Source organism: Salmo salar, chromosome ssa17, assembly GCF_905237065.1.
Source record: "Salmo salar chromosome ssa17, Ssal_v3.1, whole genome shotgun sequence".
NCBI lineage: Eukaryota > Metazoa > Chordata > Actinopteri > Salmoniformes > Salmonidae > Salmo > Salmo salar.
The window spans coordinates 51,492,542-51,514,791 of record NC_059458.1 but is presented as its reverse complement, the minus strand read 5'-3'; the positions used below and the strand labels follow the sequence as shown (position 1 = coordinate 51,514,791).

The following is a 22,250-nucleotide window of genomic DNA, read 5'->3' as shown; positions in this document are numbered from 1 at the left end:
TCTCCCGAACAATATTCACCTGAGACTATTCACCTTGATAGTGGGATTTTGGTAGGTTGTTCATCACAGTTGGGCTGTTATGGCACTTCTAGAGAAATCCCACGTCCAATTAAACAGGACTTGGAGCCGAACAATGCCCAATTCTGACAGCCTGACAGACAGATGACAGACAGAGCGAGTGGGAGGAAAGTTGTTTTGACTAATGGTCTTCCGACTGGGCACAGACGTCAGTTCAATGTTTTTATTTACATTTGGTTGCGCTGTCAACGTGAATTCAACATGAAATCAATAAAAAATATCACCAAGTCATTGGATTTAGGTTAAAAGTTGGGTCAAAAAATATGAAATGCCCATATATTGATGGCTTTTTGTCAATCGAAGCAGTTTTCCACATTGATTCAACTTCGATTTTTTTGGGGGGTTGAAATGGCGTGGAAACAACGTTGATTCAACTAGTTTTTGCCCAGTGGGTTGTTTGTGCACTGCAGCGTGGTTTTGCCCAGGGGGATGTGGTGTTGTTGTAAGAGTGGTGATGTCTATCCACGTCTTTGCTCTGCTTTATCAGTCCATTCCATCTGATCTGATAAACCTCAATAACTCCCACTTTATTTCCCTGTCTTGTTTTTTTCCTTTGCGCCACTCTCATTCTAAGCTGCAAGCTCCCGCTTGGTTTGACATTTAAGGCGGAACGTCGAGTCCGCCGACCACGTAGATGAATTACCTGCTACACAGCAGGCCTAGGAAATGCTTTGTGTGTGTTTGTGTGCATGTGTGTGTGTTTTTGTCCAGATTGCTCTTTTGAATTTAACCAAGATATTAAACACAGCAGTGAGCTTGAACACCCTCCAGATCACAATTCAAATTTCCACCATGGATCAAATTTAAAAAATCAATCCGTCTCTGCATGGGACAAATGCTTCTATTTGGCAATCTGTGGCTATTATCAGGAAGAGATCCCTGAAATAGGAACATCATCAATATAATCACCAATGAATGCATCTGGACTGCCCAGATGTGAGAAGAAAATCCTTTTTGGACCAGAGCCATAGACACACAGAACATGACAAACTCTGTCTGTACATACAGTCATCTATCAATTGCGCAAAAATAGTTTGAATCAATGTTTTTTCCACATCATAAAAATGTTTTGATGACGTCGAATCAACGTGGAAAACTGATTGGGTTTGCAAAAAGTAATTAACTTCAGGGAATTTCATATTTTTTTCACCAAACTTCTCACCTAAATCCAACGACATGGGACATTGTTAGTTGATTTGACGTTGAAGTCACATTAGTTGACAACTCAACAAACAAAGGTAAATCAAAACTAGGCCGAACCACTCCAAAATTGGAAAAACAAAAAACACTGCTTTCATAACTCATCTACACAAGTGAAATGAGCTGGAACAGTTCCAGTGGGTCTTTTTGTAGATTGTGCAAGCTCTCATGGGTGTCATGGCAACCCTCACCTGTTGCCGAAGAGAAAAAGACAGTTCCATATCACAGGAAAAACTGCTCTGATCTGGAGCACGCTCAGTGGGGAGATTGTGGGAAAACAAGATGTGTTATTTCAGAACAACATGCAAAACAACAAACCAAAACAACAATAAGACAGGGAGGGAGGCTGCATACAATGAAATCTGAATTATAGTTAGAGTTAAAAATATGACACGAAAGAGGGGCAAAGGGAATAGTAATAAGCTTTCCTTTAAAAGCTATCCTAAAACTGCAAAACATTTTGGGAATATATCAACGGTAGACTAATGAAACAAATACCAAATGATCATTTTTGGGTTGAGTTTTCCTTTAAACTGCATTGATGTAAAAACACAGATGCCTACTGTACCATCACTTTGGATGAAAAATACCGGTCACTCTGGGCTACTGAGTTGCAACAGAAGCAGGTTAAAGAAAATGTATTTTCGTTTTTTACATCCCATCTCTTCCTCTTCCATGGCAGGTGTGATTTGTGATGTCACTCAGGGAGACGAGCATGACTGAAGAGTCATCTCTATAAAACATGGCTGTCACGGGTCTCAGCGAGGGGAAGCAGTTGTCTGACACACACACGCTAAACACGTGGTGTCTAGAATCAGCGGTCAGGACACACATCACGCTCTGCCCATCTCCCGGCCTCACTTCATCAAGGTATGAACAGATTTGGCAGGACTTGCATACTATCACAGATTACATGTGAGTAAGATCATTAAACAGGTTAACATTAGCAAGGCCGTGGGGCCAGACAGAATACCAGGATGTGTACTCAGAGCATGCGCTGATTAGCTGGAAAGTGTCTTCACTGAAATGTTCAACCTATCTCTGACCCGGTTTGTAATACCAACTTGTTTCAAGCAGACCATCATAGTCAACATGCCCACGAATGCCAAGGTAACCTGCCTATAGCCACCTATAGCCATGAAACGCTTTGAAAGGCTGGTCATGGCTCACATCAACACCATCATCCCAGACACCATGGACCCACTCCAATTCGCAAAACGCCCTAACAGATCCACAGAGGAAGCAATCTCTATTGCACTCCACACGGCCCTCACCCACCTGGACAAAAGGAATACCTATGTAAGAATGCTGTTCATTGACTACAGCACAGCATTGAACCGCATAGTCCCCTCCAAGCTCATCACCAAGCTCAGGACTTCCTGATGGGCAGCCACCAGGTGGTGAGGGGAAGCAACAACACATCCACCACTCTGACCATCAACACGTGGGCCCCTCATCGGTGTGTGCTTAGTCCCCTCCTGTAGCCCCTGTTCACCCACGACTGCCTGTCCGTGCACGATTCCAACCCCATCATCAAGATTGCGGTTGACACAGCGGTGGTAGGACTGATGACAATGAGGCAGCCTTTAAAGACGAGGTCAGAGACCTGGCAGTGGGGTGCCAGGACAACAACCTCTCTCTTAACGTCAGCAAGACAGGAGGAAATGGAGGGGCGAGCACTAAAGAATGAACATGGTCATACACACCCACACAGTTGTGAAGAGGGCACAGCAGGGCCTCTTCCCCCTCAATAGGCTGAAAAGATTTGGATCCTCAAAAGCTCCACAGCTGCACCATTGAGAGCATCTTGACTAGCTGCATCACTGCTTGGTACGGCAACTGCAAGGCACCCGACCGCAAGGTGCTACAGAGGGTGGTAAGTACGGCCCAGTACATCACTGGGGCCGAGCTCTCTGCCATCCATGACTTCTATACCAGGGGGTGTCAGAGGAAGGCCCAAATAACTGTCAAAGACTCCAGCCACCCAAGCCATACAGTGAGGGAAAAAAGTATTTGATCCCCTGCTGATTTTGTTTGCCCACTGACAAAGAAATGATCAGTCTATAATTTTAATGGTAGGTTTATTTGAACAGTGAGAGACAGAATAACAACAAAAAAATCCAGAAAAACGCATGTCAAAAATGTTATAAATTGATTTGCATTTTAATGAGGGAAATAAGTATTTGACCCCTCTCAATCAGAAAGATTTCTGGCTCCCAGGTGTTTTTTATACAGGTAACGAGCTGAGATTAGGAGCACACTCTTAAAGGGAGTGCTCCTAATCTCAGCTTGTTACCTGCATAAAAGACACCTGTCCACAGAAGCACCTGTCCCTCGGCCTGGGGCTCCATGCAAGATCTCACCTCGTGGAGTTGCAATGATCATGAGAATGGTGAGGAATCAGCCCAGAACTACACGGGAGGATCTTGTCAATGATCTCAAGGCAGCTGGGACCATAGTCACCAAGAAAACAATTGGTAACACACTACGCCGTGAAGGAATGAAATCCTGCAGCGCCCGCAAGGTCCCCTTGCTCAAGAAAGCACATATACATGCCAGTCTGAAGTTTGCCAATGAACATCTGAATGATTCAGAGGACAACTGGGTGAAAGTGTTGTGGTCAGATGAGACCAAAATGGAGCTCTTTGGCATCAACTCAACTCGCCGTGTTTGGAGGAGGAGGAATGCTGCCTATGACCCCAAGAACACCATCCCCACCGTCAAACATGGAGGTGGAAACATTATGCTTTGGGGGTGTTTTTCTGCTAAGGGGACAGGACAACTTCACCGCATCAAAGGGACGATGGACGGGGCCATGTACCGTCAAATCTTGGGTGAGAACCTCCTTCCCTCAGCCAGGGCATTGAAAATGGGTCGTGGATGGGTATTCCAGCATGACAATGACCCAAAACACATGGCCAAGGCAACAAAGGAGTGGCTCAAGAAGAAGCACATTAAGGTCCTGGAGTGGCCTAGCTAGTCTCCAGTCCCATAGAAAATCTGTGGAAGGAGCTGAAGGTTCGAGTTGCCAAACATCAGCCTCGAAACCTTAATGACTTGGAGAAGATCTGCAAAGAGGAGTGGGACAAAATCCCTCCTGAGATGTGTGCAAACCTGGTGGCCAACTACCAGACACGTCTGACCTCTGTGATTGCCAACAAGGGTTTTGCCACCAAGTACTAAGTCATGTTTTGCAGAGGGGTCAAATACTTATTTCCCTCATTAAAATGCAAATCAATTCATAACATTTTTAACATGCGTTTTTCTGGATTTGTTTGTTGTTATTCTGTCTCTCACTGTTCAAATAAACCTACCATTAAAATTATAGACTGGTCATTTCTTTGTAAGTGGGCAAACGTACAAAATCAGCAGGGGATCAAATAATTTTTCCCATCACTGTAGGCTGTTCCCTCTGCTACCGCACGGCAAGTGGTACCAGTGTACCAAGTCTGGAACCAATAGGACCCTGAACAGCTTCTACCCCCAAGACTGCTAAACAAGACTGCTAAATAGCTAATCAAATAGCTAACCGGACTACCTGCATTGACCCTTTTTTGCACTAATTCTCTTGCACTGACTCTATGCACACACACTGGACTCTACCCACACATTCACACACACTTACACTGACACCCCACCACACACATACACTGCATACGCCCACACACACATAACACGCGCACACATGCATACTGACGCCACACACACACACACACACACACACACACACACACACACACACACACACACACACACACACACACACACACACACACACACACACACACACACACACACACACACACACACACACTTTTACACTCACCACATATGCTGCTGCTACAGTCTATTATCTATTCTGTTGCCTAGTCACTTTCTCCTACCTATGCAGATGCCTTCAGAAAGTATTCACACCCTTTGACTTTTTCCACATTTTGTTGTGTTACAGCCTGAATTTAAAATAAATTACTTTGAGATTTTGTGTCACTGGCCTACACACAACACCCCATAATGTCAAAGTGGAATTATGTTTTAAGACATTTTTACAAATTAATAAAAAAACGAAAGCTTGAGTCAATAAGTATTTAACCCCTTCATTACTGTACAAATGTGCTTAACAAGTCACATAATAAGTTGCATGGACTCTGTGTGCAATAATAGTGTTTAAAGTGTTTAACATAACTTTTAATGACTACCTCATCTCTGTACCCCACACATACAATTATCTGTAAGGTCCCTCAGTCGAGCAGGGAATTTCAAACACATATTCAACCACAAAGACCAGGGAGGTTTTCCAATGCCTCGCAAAGAAGGGCACCTATTGGTAGATGGGTACAAAATGAAAAAATAAACAGACATTGAATATCCCTTTGAGCATGGTGAAGTTGTGAAGTTATTAAATACACTTTAGATGGTGTACCAATACACCCAGTCACTACAAAGATACAGCTCAGCGTTCAACACCATACTGCCCTCAAAGCTCATCATTAAGTTAAGGACCCTGGGACTAAACACCTCCCTTTGCAACTGAATCCTGGACTTCCTGACAGGCCGCCCCCAGGTGGTAAGGGTAGGTAACAACACATCTGCCACGCTGATCCTAAACACGGGAGCAACTCAGGGGTGCGTGCTCAGTCCCCTCCAGTACTCCCTGTTCACCCATGACACAATGGGCAAACACAACTCCAACACCATCATTAAGTTTGCCAACGACACAACAGTGGTAGGCCTGATCACCGACAACGATGAGACAGCCTATACAGAGGAGGTCAGAGACCTGGCAGTGTGGTGTCAGGACAACAACCTTTCCCTCAATATGATCAAGACAAAGTAGATGATTGTAGACTACAGGAAAAGGAGGACCCCACACACCCCCATTCTCATTGATGGGGCTGTAGTGGAGCAGGTTGAGAGCTTCAAGTTCCTTGGTGTCCACATCACCAACAAACTATCATGGTCCAAACACACCAAGACAGTAGTGAAAAGGGCACGACAAAGCCTATTACCCCTCAGGAGACTGAAAAGATTTGGCATGGGTCCTCAGATCCTCAAAAAGTTCTACAGTTGCACTATCGAGAGCATCCTGACTGGTTGCATCACCACCTGGTATGGCAACTGCTCGGCCTCCGACCGCAAGGCACTACAGTGGGTGGTGCTTACGGCCCAGTACATCACTGGGAGCAAGCTTCCTGCCATTCAGGACCTCTATACCAGGCGGTGTCAGAGGAAGGCCCTAAAAATTGCCAAAGATTCCAGCCACCCTAGTCATAGAATGTTCTCTCTGCTACCGCACGGCAAGCAGTACCGGAGCGTCAAGTCTAGGTCCAAAAGGCTTCTTAACAGCTTCTACCCAAGCCATAAGACTCCTGAACAGCTAATCAAATGGCTACCCAAACTCTTTGCATTGTCCCCCCCCATTTTAATGCTGCTGCTACTCTCTATTTTTTATCTATGCATAGTCACTTTACCTCTACCTACATGTACATATTACCTCAATTACCTTGACTAACCTGTGCCCCCGCACATTGACTCTGTACCGGTACCCCCTGTATATACCCTCACTACTGTTATTTTACTGTTACTCCTTAATAAATACAAATATTTGATTTAAAAAAAAATGACCTCAGTTTATTTTAGTTAATACTTTCTTAACACTTATTTTTCATGAAACTGCATTGTTGGTTAAAGGCTTGTAAGTAAGCATTTCACTGTAAGGTCTGCACCTGTTGTATTTGGCGCATGTGACAAATACAATTTGATTTGATTTTGATTTGATACAGGCGTCCTTCCTAACTCAGTTACCGGAGAGGAAGGAAACTGCTCTAGGATTTCACCATGAGGCCAAGGGTGATTTTAAAACAGTTACCGAGTTTAATGGTTGTGAGAAAACTGAGGATGGTTAACAACACTGCGTCCTGTGTGGGAAAATGCACTTAAGACATTTTGGGGCAAATCCAACACAACAGGAGTTTTAATATTTTTTGCATGGTGGTGGGCTGCATCATGTTATGGGTATGCTTGTCATTGGCAAGGACAAGGGAGCTTTTTGGGATAAAAATAAATGTAATACAGCAGTCTGCTTTCCAACAGACACTGGAAGAGGAATTCACCTTTCAGCAAGACAATAACCTAAATCACAAGGCCAAATCTACACTGGAGTTGCTAACCAAGATGACATTGAATGTTCCTGAGTGGCCTAGTTACAGTTTTGACTTAAATCGGCTTGAAAATCTATAGCAAGACTTGAAAATGGCTGTCTAGAAATGATCAACAACCAATTTAACAGAGCTTGAAGAATTAAAAAAAATATCTATATCATGGGCAAATATTGTACAACTCAGGTGTGCAAAGCTCTTAGAGACTTACCCAAAAAGACTCACAGCTGTAATCGCTGCCAATGGTGTTTCTAACATGTATTGACTCAGGGGGTTGAATACTTATTTTATTGAGATATATTAGTGTATTATTTTCATAAATGTTTAGTAAATGTTCACATTTTTCTTCCACTTTGACATTACAGAGTATTTTGTATAGATCGATGATAAGAAATACAATTAAATCCATTTGAATCCAACTTTGTAACACAACAAAATGTACAAAAGTCAAGGGGTGTGAATACTTACTGAAGGCACATACACACCAGAGTAAACACTCTCCTCTCGCCTCCTCCCTAGATGTTAACTTCAGAGCGACAGTGCAGCCCGGGGCCTCCATCATCGACATGGTCAATGTGACGACATCACCCAGCAGCAATGCCACCCCAGAGGGTCTGACTGAGAGGGGGCTGGTGGTCCTGGGCCAGAGGGAAGAGTATGATTACAACTACTTTGCCCTGGTGCTGGGTGTGCCCCTCATCCTGATCATCATCCTGGGCAACGTACTTGTGTGTCTGAGCGTGCTCACTGAGCGCTCCCTGAAGACTGCCACCAACTACTTCATCATCAGCCTATCTGTGGCCGACCTACTGCTGGCTGTACTGGTGCTGCCCCTCTATGTCTACTCTGAGGTGAGGGAGGAGCGGAGAGTGTGTTAGTATGTGTGTGTGTGTGTGTGTGTGTGTGTGTGTGTGTGTGTGTGTATGTGTGTGTGTGTGTGTGTGTGTGTGTGTGTGTGTGTGTGTGTGTGTGTGTGTGTGTGTGTGTGTGTGTGTGTGTGTGTGTGTAGTTTTGTGTGTACTGTAGTTTTGGCCAATTACCTGCCCTGTCTGTCTCTTCGTAGTTTAAAGTCCATTGCCGACAGGACTGACAACCTGTTGTTGTTGTTGTTGCTGTGTTTCCCAGTTCCTGGGTGGTACCTGGACCCTGAGCACATACATCTGTGATGCGCTGATGACCATGGACGTCATGCTGTGCACCGCCTCCATCCTCAACCTATGTGCCATCAGCGTGGACAGGTGAGTTCTGTCTCAACTTCACCTGGACACTATGGTAACACATGGCTGTCAGTTCACACTAGTTTTCAATACCACAATACCATCTCTGACCTGTCTAGTTACGGTACACTGGACTCTGAAACCTAGTAACACCACATGTCCACCCACAGGGCACAAACTGGTTGAATCAACATTGTTTCAATGTAATTTGTCAACATATTGTGATGTGGAATATACGTGGAAAATACATTGGATTTGAAAAAAGTAATTAACTGTTGTTCTGAGGGCTACATTTCTACCACAGGATTATGTCATCATGTTAACCAACATTTCAACATAGGGATATCTTGTATATAAACCTTGAATTTGTACCTCTAAAACGATGTCAGATCTTCAGTGTTATATCCACTGTCGGAATAAAAAAACAATAGGCTGGGCAGCACCTCCTACTGGAGAATTGATCTATCTACAGTTACCCAGTTACAGTTAGCTCGCTGGTCACCATAGCAGCACCCACCCGTAGCACGCGCTCCAGCAGGTATATTTCACTGGTCACCCCCAAAGCCAATTCCACCTTTGGCCGCCTTTCCTTCCAGTTCTCTGCTGACAATGACTGGAATGAATTGCAAAAACAAATCACTGAAGCTGGAGACTCATATCTCCCTCATTAAAGTTAAGCACCAGCTGTCAGAACAGCTCACAGATCACTGCACCTGTACATAGCCCATCTGTAAATAGCCCATACAACTACCTCATCCCCATACTGTTATTTATTTTATTTATTTTGCTCCTTTGCACCCCAGGGTCTCTACTTGCACATTCATCTTCTGCACATCTCTCACTCCAGTGTTTAATCGCTATATTGTAATTATTTGGCCACTATGGCCTATTTATTGCCTTACTTCCCTTATCCTACCTCATTTGCACACACTGTATATATACTTTTTCTACTGTATTATTGACTGTATGTTTGTTTATTCCATGTGTAACTCTGTGTTGTTGTTTGTGACGCACTGCTTTGCTTTATCTTGGCCAGGTCGCAGTTGTAAATGAGAACTTGTTCTCAACTAGCCTACCTGGTTAAATAAAGGTGAAATACATTTTTTTTTAAACCTTTGGTCTCCCATCCAGGGTTTTTAACCAAGCCCTATTAGCTTTGATATTTGCTACTGACTATTACCAATGTGCTATCGTGAGAATGATTGTTGAGAGATCTCCACTTAAAAAAAAAAAAAATAGATTCACTGCTGCTATGGAAGTAAATACAAGAGGGTAGGTTTAGCAGAGTAAATAAAATGTGACCATACTCTTATCACTCATATATCATAATGTCACGTTCGTCGTACTGATGGGACCAAAACGCAGCGGGAATGTAAGTGCTCATCTTCTTCTTTATATATAAAGAAACGTGATACAAAACACTTAAACAAAACAATGACGAAAAAACTGTCTCGTAAGGACAAGAAAGACTATACAGAGAAACAACTACCCACAAATCCCATGCCAAAAACACCTCTATTAAATAGGACCTTCAATTAGAGGCAACGAGAAACAGCTGCCTCCAATTGAAGGTCATCCCAATAAACTACGCATAGAAATAGAACAAATAGAATGAACATAGAAATACACTAACATAGAACATAAACCAAAAACACCCCGAAACACGCCTTGACCAAACTATAATAACAAACAACCCCTTTTACTGGTCAGGACGTGACACATAAATGATGCTATTTAGGCCTATAAGCTATAGGACTTGCAAAGTCATCAACAGCTATTGTTTTATTTCAACCCAGAATTCAACAGAAAGTAGACAAATCAAATAAAAAGTTTATTTGTCACGTGTGCCGAATACAACAGGTGTAGACCTTACAGTGAAATGATTACTTACAGGCTCTAACCAATAGTGCGAGAAAAAAAAGGTATGTGTGTGTGTGTGTGTGTGTGTGTGTGTGTGTGTGTGTGTGTGTGTGTGTGTGTAGGTAAGTAAAGAAATAAAACAACAGTAAAAAGACATTTGAAAATAAGAGTCGCAAGGCTATATACAGACACCGGTTAGTCAGGCTTATTGAGGTAGTATGTACATGTGGGTATGGTTAAAGTGACTATGCATATATGATGAACAGAAAGTAGCAGTAGCGTAAAAAGAAGGGTTAGCGGGTGGTGGGACACAATGCAAATACAATAGGCCAATGCACAATACAGTAGGCCTAGGGTTTCAAGCTCTGGTTGATTTCTAATTGAATGATATTTAGTGATATTGAATTGTGTACTTGGTTGTCAACGCAACCAAATATCAACATTTGAAGGAGATGAATCTTCTGCTTGTATAGTTCCATTTGTGTCACTGACTTAGTCTGCCTTTAATTCCAGTTTGTCTACAAATTAACAATTGATACGTTGGATTCACGTCTTCATCTCAATCAAAATCAAAGTTAAACTTCATTTAAAGTGCTTTTAAAGTTTGATTTGATCTAGTTCTATTATTTAACTTAGACAAACTGGAATTAAAGCCAGACTAAGTTAGTGGCACAAATAGAACTATCCAAGCAGAAGATAATGTTGATATTTGATTGCGTTGACAACCAAACACAATTCGATATTACATTTACATTTTACATTTACATTTAAGTCATTTAGCAGACGCTCTTATCCAGAGCGACTTACAAATTGGTGCATTCACCTTATGATATCCAGTGGAACAACCACTTTACAATAGTGCATCTAAATCTTTTAAGGGGGGGGGGGTTAGAAGGATTACTTTATCCTATCCTAGGTATTCCTTAAAGAGGTGGGGTTTCAGGTGTCTCCGGAAGGTGGTGATTGACTCCGCTGTCCTGGCGTCGTGAGGGAGCTTGTTCCACCATTGGGGTGCCAGAGCAGCGAACAGTTTTGACTGGGCTGAGCGGGAACTGTGCTTCCTCAGAGGTAGGGGGGCCAGAAGGCCAGAGGTGGATGAACGCAGTGCCCTTGTTTGGGTGTAGGGCCTGATCAGAGCCTGAAGGTATGGAGGTGCCGTTCCCTTCACAGCTCCTTAGGCAATCACCATGGTCTTGTAGCGGATGCGAGCTTCAACTGGAAGCCAGTGGAGAGAGCGGAGGAGCGGGGTGACGTGAGAGAACTTGGGAAGGTTGAACACCAGACGGGCTGCGGCGTTCTGGATGAGTTGTAGGGGTTTAATGGCACAGGCAGGGAGCCCAGCCAACAGCGAGTTGCAGTAATCCAGACGGAAGATGACAAGTGCCTGGATTAGGACCTGCGCCGCTTCCTGTGTGAGGCAGGGTCGTACTCTGCGAATGTTGTAGAGCATGAACCTACAGGATCGGGTCACCGCCTTGATGTTAGTGGAGAACGACAGGGTGTTGTCCAGGATCACGCCAAGGTTCTTAGCACTCTGGGAGGAGGACACAAGGGAGTTGTCAACCGTGATGGCGAGATCATGGAACGGGCAGTCCTTCCCCGGGAGGAAGAGCAGCTCCGTCTTGCCGAGGTTCAGCTTGAGCTGGTGATCCGTCATCCACACTGATATGTCTGACAGACATGCAGAGATGCGATTCGCCGCCTGGTTATCAGAAGGGGGAAAGGAGAAGATTAATTGTGTGTCGTCTGCATAGCAATGATAGGAGAGACCATGTGAGGATATGACAGAGCCAAGTGAGTTGGTGTATAGCGAGAATAGGAGAGGGCCTAGAACAGAGCCCTGGGGGACACCAGTGGTGAGAGCGCATGGTGCGGAGACAGATTCTCGCCACGCCACCTGGTAGGAGCGACCTGTCAGGTAGGACGCAATCCAAGCGTGGGCCGCGCCGGAGATGCCCAACTCGGAGAGGGTGGAGAGGAGGATCTGATGGTTCACAGTATCAAAGGCAGCAGATAGGTCTAGAAGGATGAGAGCAGAGGAGAGAGAGTTAGCTTTAGCAGTGCCGAGAGCCTCCGTGACACAGAGAAGAGCAGTCTCAGTTGAATGCCCAGTCTTGAAACCTGACTGATTAGGATCAAGAAGGTCATTCTGAGAGAGATAGCAGGAGAGCTGGCCAAGGACGGCACGTTCAAGAGTTTTGGAGAGAAAAGAAAGAAGGGATACTGGTCTGTAGTTGTTGACATCGGAGGGATCGAGTGTAGGTTTTTTCAGAAGGGGTGCAACTCTCGCTCTCTTGAAGACGGAAGGGACGTAGCCAGCGGTCAAGGATGAGTTGATGAGCGAGGTGAGGAAGGGGAGAAGGTCTCCGGAAATGGTCTGGAGAAGAGAGGAGGGGATAGGGTCAAGTGGGCAGGTTGTTGGGCAGCCGGCCGTCACAAGATGCGAGATTTCATCTGGAGAGAGAGGGGAGAAAGAGGTCAAAGCACAGGGTAGGGCAGTGTGAGCAGGACCAGCGGTGTCGTTTGACTTAGCAAACGAGGATCGGATATCGTCAACCTTCTTTTCAAAATGGTTGACGAAGTCATCCGCAGAGAGGAGGGAGGAGAAGGTAGCAAAGAGCTTCCTAGGGTTAGAGGCAGATGCTTGGAATTTAGAGTGGTAGAAAGTGGCTTTAGCAGCAGAGACAGAAGAGGAGAATGTAGAGAGGAGGGAGTGAAAGGATGCCAGGTCCGCAGGGAGGCGAGTTTTCCTCCATTTCCGCTCGGCTGCCCGGAGCCCTGTTCTGTGAGCTCGTAGTGAGTCGTCGAGCCACGGAGCAGGAGGGGAGGACCGAGCCGGCCTGGAGGATAGGGGACAGAGAAAATCAAAGGATGCAGAAAGGGAGGAGAGGAAGGTTGAGGAGGCAGAATCAGGAGATAGGTTGGAGAAGGTTTGAGCAGAGGGAAGAGATGATAGGATGGAAGAGGAGAGAGTAGCGGGAGAGAGAGAGCGAAGGTTGGGACGGCGCAATACCATCCGAGTAGGGGCAGAGTGAGAAGTGTTGGATGAGAGCAAGAGGGAAAAGGATACAAGGTAGTGGTCGGAGATTTGGAGGGGAGTTGCAATGAGATTAGTGGAAGAACATATATTACTATATTACTTTTGTAATACAATAAATTGCCTAAAGTTAAGGCTATCTTACCAACGAATGTAACCTTAAAATGAGTAACACATCCGTGGCCACATTGAGGATACTGTAACTATGAATGTATTCTGATGTAATTATTAAAGCGTGCATATTCAAAATGGCATGCATAGCTTGTCACAGGTCTGTGGAGATCATCACAATTTCTGTAATAATCTGTGCAGAATCTTGAACAGCACCTGCACCATGTACTTTTAATGTAATCTCAACTGCAATCCAGGTCATTTGGTTACGCTATTAGATGAAGCACAGTGATAACACAGTAATCTTTCCTATCAATAAACCACAAATTAAACATTGTTTGGCATTGGAATTTGTTTGTGCCTTTAGATGGTTGAAAGCATCGTGGATATTCAACTAACTTTTGGCTGTCTTTTTGAGTGGGTGAATATAGGTTGTAATGTCTTTGATCAACATGTCAACCAAATATTACCCAATTATCCACGTTGAAATGGCGTGTCTCCAGTATGATTTATGAGTTAACAAAAAATTCCTAAGAACTACTGCAATATCTCTGAGTTATTGGTTGAACAAGGAAAAGATTGATAACACAAGCTTTTCTTCAAAAAGTTTCTTCAAGAAATACCCTGTGTATATTCTTTATTGCCACTTACGAAAGCAACACAGAGAGCCATTAAAAACACCAAAAACAATATCTTCAACTTGCAAGTTCAATATTTCTTTCTAATATCTGTAGCGAGCTCTGTAGCGAGCCCTGTCACTCACAGTAATCCCCCAAATCATTCTGCCAGACTGTGAGAAGAGTGTAGCGAGACCTTTAGCAGACATCACACAGTGAATGCTAACTGATGGCTGTGGTCTATACGAGGCTAATGGAACCGTAGCTCTGGAACCCCCTCATCGACCCGATCATCAAGACCCACTAATTACTCAACACAGCGAGAAGCAAACTCACGCCAACCACCCAGGGGACTCTACCCGAAACAACATCTAAGGGCTCCAAGAGTTTCTAAGGCAAAGCAAAAACAAACCAACTGTAAAATATAAAATAAGCATTAAATAGGTTCCACACAGCACACACTTCCTGCTAGTTAAATGTTATATCCCTAGCGTTATGCGGCTTGTGAGACTGACAGGTTCTATAGCATTGTGGTGTTATTAGATTTCACAATGTAATAATTCGACATGGTATCTAATCAATAGATTGAGATTCATTGGATTTATTAGACAGGAGAAGCAGGGTAGAGCCAGGTTGTGGGGCGGTGGAGTTGAGTGGAGTTATGAATGAAGGTGAATAAAATGTTAACTTTATCTGTGGCATTTAGTGCCTCCACATCTATGTTTACTTTGAAGGAGGATCACAGAACAGCTTTGAACAACTTGCAGGTTTTTCAAATGCTTCCAAAACAGCCACTACTGTATGTCCTCTGAGTATTTCCCTACTCTATTGGCCTGTTTGAAGTCCCTCCATGTTAAATTGATGTATTTATGTATTTTAAATGTATACTATGTTATTTACTTTGATCCATGTCCCTGCAGGTACATAGCCATGGTAGCAGCAGTGCCCCTGAAGTACAACAGGTGTGCTCTATGTATTTGAAATGTATTTTATCCCGTGTGATGTGTGTGTCCCTGCAGGTACATAGCGGTGGTGGTGCCACTGAAGTATAACAGGAACCAGTTCAGCTTGCGGCAGCTGGTCCTCATTACGGCCACCTGGGTTCTCTCCCTGGGCGTCGCCAGTCCCGTCATCTTCGGCCTCAACCAGGTGCCGGGCCGGAACCCCACCGTGTGCAAGCTGGAGAACGACAGCTTCGTGGTCTACTCCTCCGTGTGCTCCTTCTTTGTACCTTGCCCTGTCATGCTCTTCCTGTACTACTGGATGTTCCGGGGGTTGAGACGCTGGAGCTCAGGCAGGAGGCGCTCCCAGCTGACGAGGGGAAGAAAACGGAGCCTGTCCCTGCGCCTCAGCTCCGCCCTGCAGAGGGAGAACGCAGGGGTCAGGGCGGGTGCCAAGGAGAAGGTGGTGTACCTCATGCCCACAGCTCTCAGCCCGATGTCACCGTCGGCTGTATCGATGGCGTCGCCCACGGTGACTCTGGGGGTGGGGGACAAGCAGCAGGATGGTTTGGGGGCGGGCGTGGCGGAGAGCGACCCCATGACTACCCAGATGGACAGCGTTTCGGACGCGGACCCCACGGAGATGCCGCCTAGGCAGGGGAAGATCTTGAAGGAGAATGGGCTGGCCCACGCTAAGGCCACCAAGAGGGGGCGCCGCAACAGCAAGAGTAGCAGAGTGAGTGGGAGGGAGCGCAAAGCCATGAAGGTTCTTCCTGTTGTAGTTGGTAGGTATGTGTACGTGTGTGTGTGTGTGTGCATGCATGTGTTTTCCAAGGTTTACATAAATCATATCAACGAAGCACATTTAGCATCGTTGGGGCAAGAAAACAAGGGGTTGCGGTGAGCTTAAATAGTATTCATTACATAAACATGGGGGGACATGGAAATGAGGGGTTCCCCTACTGCGAGCAGAATACACAACCTCATAACCTGCAACTGATTGTTGACACATCAACTAGGATTAAAGAGCATGGCTGTTTGTGATTGTTGCTGTTTCGGTAATCAGTGCCTGTACTGGAGGGTGAATGGTTTCACCTCTTCTCTGAGTATACAGTATATCCAGCTTCTCAAGCTCCGGTTCAGTGTGTTTCAATCCATAGCTAGAGGACTCCTACTCTCTCCAGGAGGGAGAAGAATCATTTTTGTCTTAATTTGTTGAACGACCCCCCCCCCCCAAAAAAAAATGTACAGAACTCCAAAACAAACAAAAACTGCGCAAAATGTTGTCATAATATATGCACAAACCCTTCCGAACTTTTCGATAAGTTTGCCAAAATGTCTAAAAACATGTTCTCACTTTGTCATTACGGGGGTATTGTGTGTGGATGATAAGTCATAGTATACACAACGGTGTTACAGGATCTCATAAAGCAGTGTGTAAGGCTATATTGAGGCATTCTTGTGAGACGGGAATTAAAACTACTTACCTGAAAAGGTACTCCTCTGACTAGACATTCACATTATATTACATGGTGTTCTACTAAGATAGTGGACTATGGTGAAGTTTGACCCACCACAAAACTTTAGCTTTGATAAACCGACGGAATGGATGGATTGGAAACAACTTTTTATGAGATTCAAAACCGTGACCAAGTTGGATCAGGGAGATCAAATGTACAGGTAAGTTCCCTCGTGCCATGGGCAGTAAGGCAGAGAACATTTTCTAATCGTTCACCTTTGCATCAAAAGGATGGAAAGTCTGCTTTTTCCCAAACGGAGTGTTATTCACGAATGTGCCTGTTTTTATCAACGAGTACAGCGATCTGGGAAAAAGGCAGAGACATTCATCAGAGCCCTTTACGAGCTTTCAGAGCATTGTGACTTTGATGCGAATAGAGATCAGCATATTCAGAACCAAATTGTTGTGGGCATACTGGATAAAGAACTGTGTCCTAAACTGCAGTTGATGGCAGATCTCACGTTAGCAACTACAGTCTGTCAGTCAGAGAAAGTTAGCATGCAAGTAAGCCAGCAGGGAGAAGCTACATGCTATGTGCAGGAGATTGTACGGGGGCACAAGAAGAATGCAAAATGGCGCAATGAGAACAGAGATTCAAAGGACACGGAGTGTGCAGAAGGAAAATGCCGCAGGTGTGGGAAAATGTAACATAAAGAGCAGGAAAGATGTCCAGCTTTCAACTGGACATGCAACAAGTGTCAGAAAACAGAGCATTGGGAAAGAATGTGTCACACAAAATCAGTTAGTGAAGTTACAGGCGTCATATTGTTTCAGATCCGTTAGCAATGCCGATAGGAGTGATGACCAATGGACAGTGCAATTTTCTCATTGGTGCAACACCTGTAAAATGTTTAATTGACACTGGAGCAGATGCTAGTGGGGCGGTAGGTAGCCTAGTGGTCAGAGCATTGGGCAGTAACCGAAAGGTTGCTGGATTGAATCCCGAGCTGACAAGGTCAAAATCTATCATTCTGCCACTGAGCAAGGCAGTTAACCCACTGTTCTCCGGGCGCTGTGGATGTTGATTATGGCAGCCCCCCGGACCTCTCTGATTCCGAGGGTTTGGGTTAAATGCGGAAGACGCATTCAGTTGTACAACTGACTAGGTATCCCCCCTTTCCCTAATGTAATGTATGAAGAGACATTTGATATGCTCATTCCAGAGAAAACATTGCAGACAGAGTGTGAACAAACTAACTCAGCCGGTCAACAGCAGCCGAGATTGGCCTGGTGAAACTCATCGAAGAGGTCCATGACGCATTTGGAGAACATGGCTTGCTCAACACAGCCAGTGAAAATACAACTGAAAGAGAAGACACAGCCATATGCAGTGCACACAGCGCAGAGAATCCCAATATGCAGAAGGTGAAAGAGGTGCAGAATGGAGGAAAATGACATTGTGGAGAAGGCAATGCAGCTAACAGATTGGTGTGCACCCCATGGTGCCTGTCCTGAAGAAAAAAGGAAAAGTACGTATATGTGTGGGTTTGAAAAAGCTTACTGAAGCAGTGAAAAGGGAACAGTTCATCCTACCACCTCGGAAGATACTCGCAAAGCTGAGCAGAGCCAGAGCATTCTCAACAAAGGGATCCGGCAAGTGGCTTTTGGCAAATACCCCTACACTGTGACAGCAGAAAGTTGACAACCTTTATTACACCTTTTGACAGGTACTGTTTCTGCCGTCTGCCGTTTGGGATCTCGAGCCCTCCAGAAATCTTCCAAAACAAAATGGAGACATTGCAAGGTTTTAAGACAGCCCCCGTTTTTATGGATGACATTTCGGTATATGCTAATACTATAGAGGAGCACAACGAGCCACTAAAAAGTGTCCTGCAGAAGATTGAGTCAACCGGACTAAAGTTGAACAAAGAAAAGTGAGTCCTCGGGCAAACAAAGCTACGCTTCCTGGGACACCTCATTGACCCATCAGGAGTCAGGTCTGATTCAGAGAAAGTGGAGGCCATCAGGCAGCTTTCCCCACCAGAGAACTTGCAGGAGCTGAAGAGAGTTCTTGGGATGGTTAAATAACTAGGGAAGTATATCCCCAACCTTTCCACAGTGGGTCAACCACTGCATGAGCTCCTCAAATCAAATCAAATTTTATTGGTCACATACACATGGTTAGCAGATGTTAATGCGAGTGTAGTGAAATGCTTGTGCTTCTAGTTCCGACAGTGCAGTAATATCTAACAAGTAATCTAACAATTCCACAACAACTACCTAATACACACAAATCTAAAGGGATGGAATAAGAATATGTACATATAAATATTTGGATGAGCGATGACCGAGCTGCACAAGATGCAATAGATAGTATAAAATACAGTGTATTCATATGACATGAGTAATGTAAGATATGTAAACATTATTAAAGTGGCATTGTTTAAAATGACTAGTGATCCATTTATTAAAGTGGCCAATGTTTTGAGTCTGTGTGTAGGCAGCAGCCTCTCCGTGTTAGTGATGGCTGTTTAACAGTCTGATGGCTTTGGGCGTGGGATCACGCACAGCAGGCGGCGTCCCAGCGCCTCAAAGTACTTCTAATGACTTCCCCAGTCCTGACAGTCGAGAAAATTCGAGAAATATCTATACGGCCTGGAGGTTTTCAAGCCAGTGACTATGAGCCCTTGGTCCCACTAATGAACAGCAAAGACTTGGATAATGTGGCTTTACGGTGCCAGAAACTACTCATACAGCTCATGAGGTTCTAACCCACAGCGGAGTACGCGCCAGGCAAAACGTTGGTCGTGGCGGACACTCTGTCAAGGAGTCCGTTGACACTCACAGAAAAGGAAACAGACACGCACACGGACGTGGAGTGCTACATTGCAGCCGTAATCAACAACATACCTTTTACACAGACAAAAGAATGGAGAGCATCAGAGTTGCCACTGCAGCAGATGATAAACTACAGACAGGTGATCGAGTACATCAGGTCAGACTGGCCTGAACATGTGAGTAAAACCCCAGTCAAAGTCAGAGATTTTTTTTCAGTGAAAAGTGAACTGTCAGAGTACAATGGTATGGTCACAAGGGGGAATCGCATACTAGTACCACAGACACGGCGGGCAGACAATCTTGATAGAATACACAATGGACATCAAGGTCTGACTAAACGCAGAGAGAGGGCCAACACCTCAGTATCTCATCAGAGCTAAAGAAAAAGGTTATGTCAGTCTTGTTGTGAGTTTAGAAAGGAACAGCAAAGTGAGCCACTCATCTCAACGCTGCTCCCTGACAGGCCATGGAAAATAATTGCTCTGGATCTATGTGAGCATAACAAACAAAACCATCTGATTATATCTGACTATGACTCAAGATTCATTGAGATACTACACATGCCTACAACCACAGTACACAGGTCACCCTGAAGCTGAAAGGAACCTTTGCAAGGTATGGGATTGCAGATGAGGTCGTTAGTGACAATGGGCCACAATTCCCTACTTCTGAGTTCCAAGAAATGGCAAACCAACTTGACGTTAAGCACATTATTTCCAGGGCGCACAACCCTCAGGGTGACGGTCATGCAGAAAGGGCAGTGCAGACAGTGAAGAGGATTCTGAAGCAGAAAGACCCACTGGTTGGTCTCATGTGCCACAGATCAACCCAATGCACAACAACGGGAGCAAGCCCAGCAGAGCTCCTCATGGGTAGAAAAATCTGAACAAAACTCCCAACGTTGGAGAGAAACCTCCAACCTAAGTGGCCCAACAAAAACACATCAGGCTAAAGGATGCAGCAGAAAAGAGGAAACAAACCTTCTACTACAACCAACATCATGAGGCGAGACCATTACAGTTGCTACTGCCAGGAGAAACAGTGCTCACCAAGCTAAATCACCTAAACGAGTAGACGACACCTGCAGTGGTAACAGGGGAAAGCACCACGCCCAGGTTTACGTCATCGAGATGCAGAAAGGAGGAACACTACGACGTAACTGTCGCCACCACCAGACAGTGCCTATACCCCAACTAAAGGTATTACGCCTGCCTCTCCTGAAAGAAGAGAAAATAGTCTACTGCCAGACAATGGTCAACAAGAGACTGTTTCACTGACCTCGAGTGACAGCACAAAGACTGCTGGTCAAGGACTTATACTTACCAAGTCTGGAAGGGTTAGCAAACCAGTTGTCAGACTGAACCTGTAAAGAACAACTATAGAAACCAAGAGACATTGAAAAGAGACACTAGAGGTTAATAAAAAATAAAAAATGGGGGGGGGCACATGTGAAATGTTGCGTTGCTTTAATGTTCTTTCAAAACCTTTTCAGTAACTGCTATTCTGAAGTACGGTTGCTTTCATTATGGTTACACTCATTTGTAGGTGTTAAAAGGAAAATATGTTAAAGTTAAGGGGGGATATGGGGTGTGAATACTTTCTGAAGACACTGTATTTAACAGAGCGATTTTATCGAACTTTAAATCTGCACACTTCTTCCAGTACATTTTCAGTGTAAATTGTTCAAAGTAGTTGTACCATAAACTTTGAAGTCAATGGTTTGAAAAACATAGTATTATGCATTACATAATAACATGGCATTACAGCAATACAAAACAAGGATCAGATTTTTGCAACTATATAACAAACACCGAACGCTTCAAAGAGGCTGCATGCTGAGAAGGCTAACATTTTGATTATATGAGGAAAAGGCTCACACTCCGTGGCTATAAATTCAACATTTGAAAACACAGACTGTTAAAATGCAATGAAGGGAGACCATGGTGTTAGACGGTGTTGTTGCTCCACAGGTTTAGCAGGATGTGTTTAGCACTATGCTAGTGTTGTTGTGAAAAATAGAGGAATGAATAATACCACCCTCCACAGCATAGTCTCTTCCCATAATGCTGGGCCTGTTTGCTTACTGTACTAATGCAGGACCGCATCTATCCACTGACAAACCAACTCCTGCTGTGTCTGAACGGACAAAGCAGGAATAAATAGAGTCCATAGTCTATGTGTTGTGGACCTAAGCTGTATCATACCATATGTGTGTGAACAGGTGTGAGTGTTGGCACGTGCTGAATGAGTGGAAAATATGACATACACACACCCGTTGTCGTACGTACATCTACGCACATCTACTCGGAGCAAGTCGCTCACACCATAACTGGCACAGGCCATGTGTACAGGCAGAGCTGACTAACTTTACTCAGTGTGACAATGTTATCATGGTACGTTTGCTGGAAAGGTGATGAAGTGTTACCAGCTAGTTAGCTAGCGACCAAATAGAGTTAGCACATGATGTAAGTGTCTGTAAGGCATCATACATCATGGTAATGTAGCCTGCAGTACAAGTAGAGGACGCTATCTCCTCGGAAACAGCCACTTGATTGCAATCTTCTACCATGGTTCACATGATCTGTGCAAACACTTTTTCATGCCACATGCATCTATTCGACACACCCGCACACATATAATACAAATTCAGTAACTCTGTATGCAGTGAGCTACAGTCTGCCTGTCATAGACAGCTTTCCCTCAATGGGACGTCACATGATATTTACCATCTCACATT

General features: G+C 44.5%; 1 protein-coding gene across 1 annotated transcript in view; it reads left to right on the top strand.

Moving 5' to 3' along the window:
* The window catches only part of LOC106576100 (D(4) dopamine receptor), a 30,350-nt gene that overhangs the window by 6,751 nt on the left and 1,349 nt on the right, over positions 1 to 22,250 (top strand). The window contains exons 2-5 of the mRNA XM_045699685.1: positions 1,961 to 2,148; positions 7,953 to 8,284; positions 8,559 to 8,671; positions 15,295 to 16,001. Of these exons, the coding sequence (XP_045555641.1) occupies positions 8,000 to 8,284; positions 8,559 to 8,671; positions 15,295 to 16,001 (1,105 nt within the window). The 5' untranslated portion in view covers positions 1,961 to 2,148; positions 7,953 to 7,999. The remainder of the gene's footprint in view (positions 1 to 1,960; positions 2,149 to 7,952; positions 8,285 to 8,558; positions 8,672 to 15,294; positions 16,002 to 22,250) is intronic.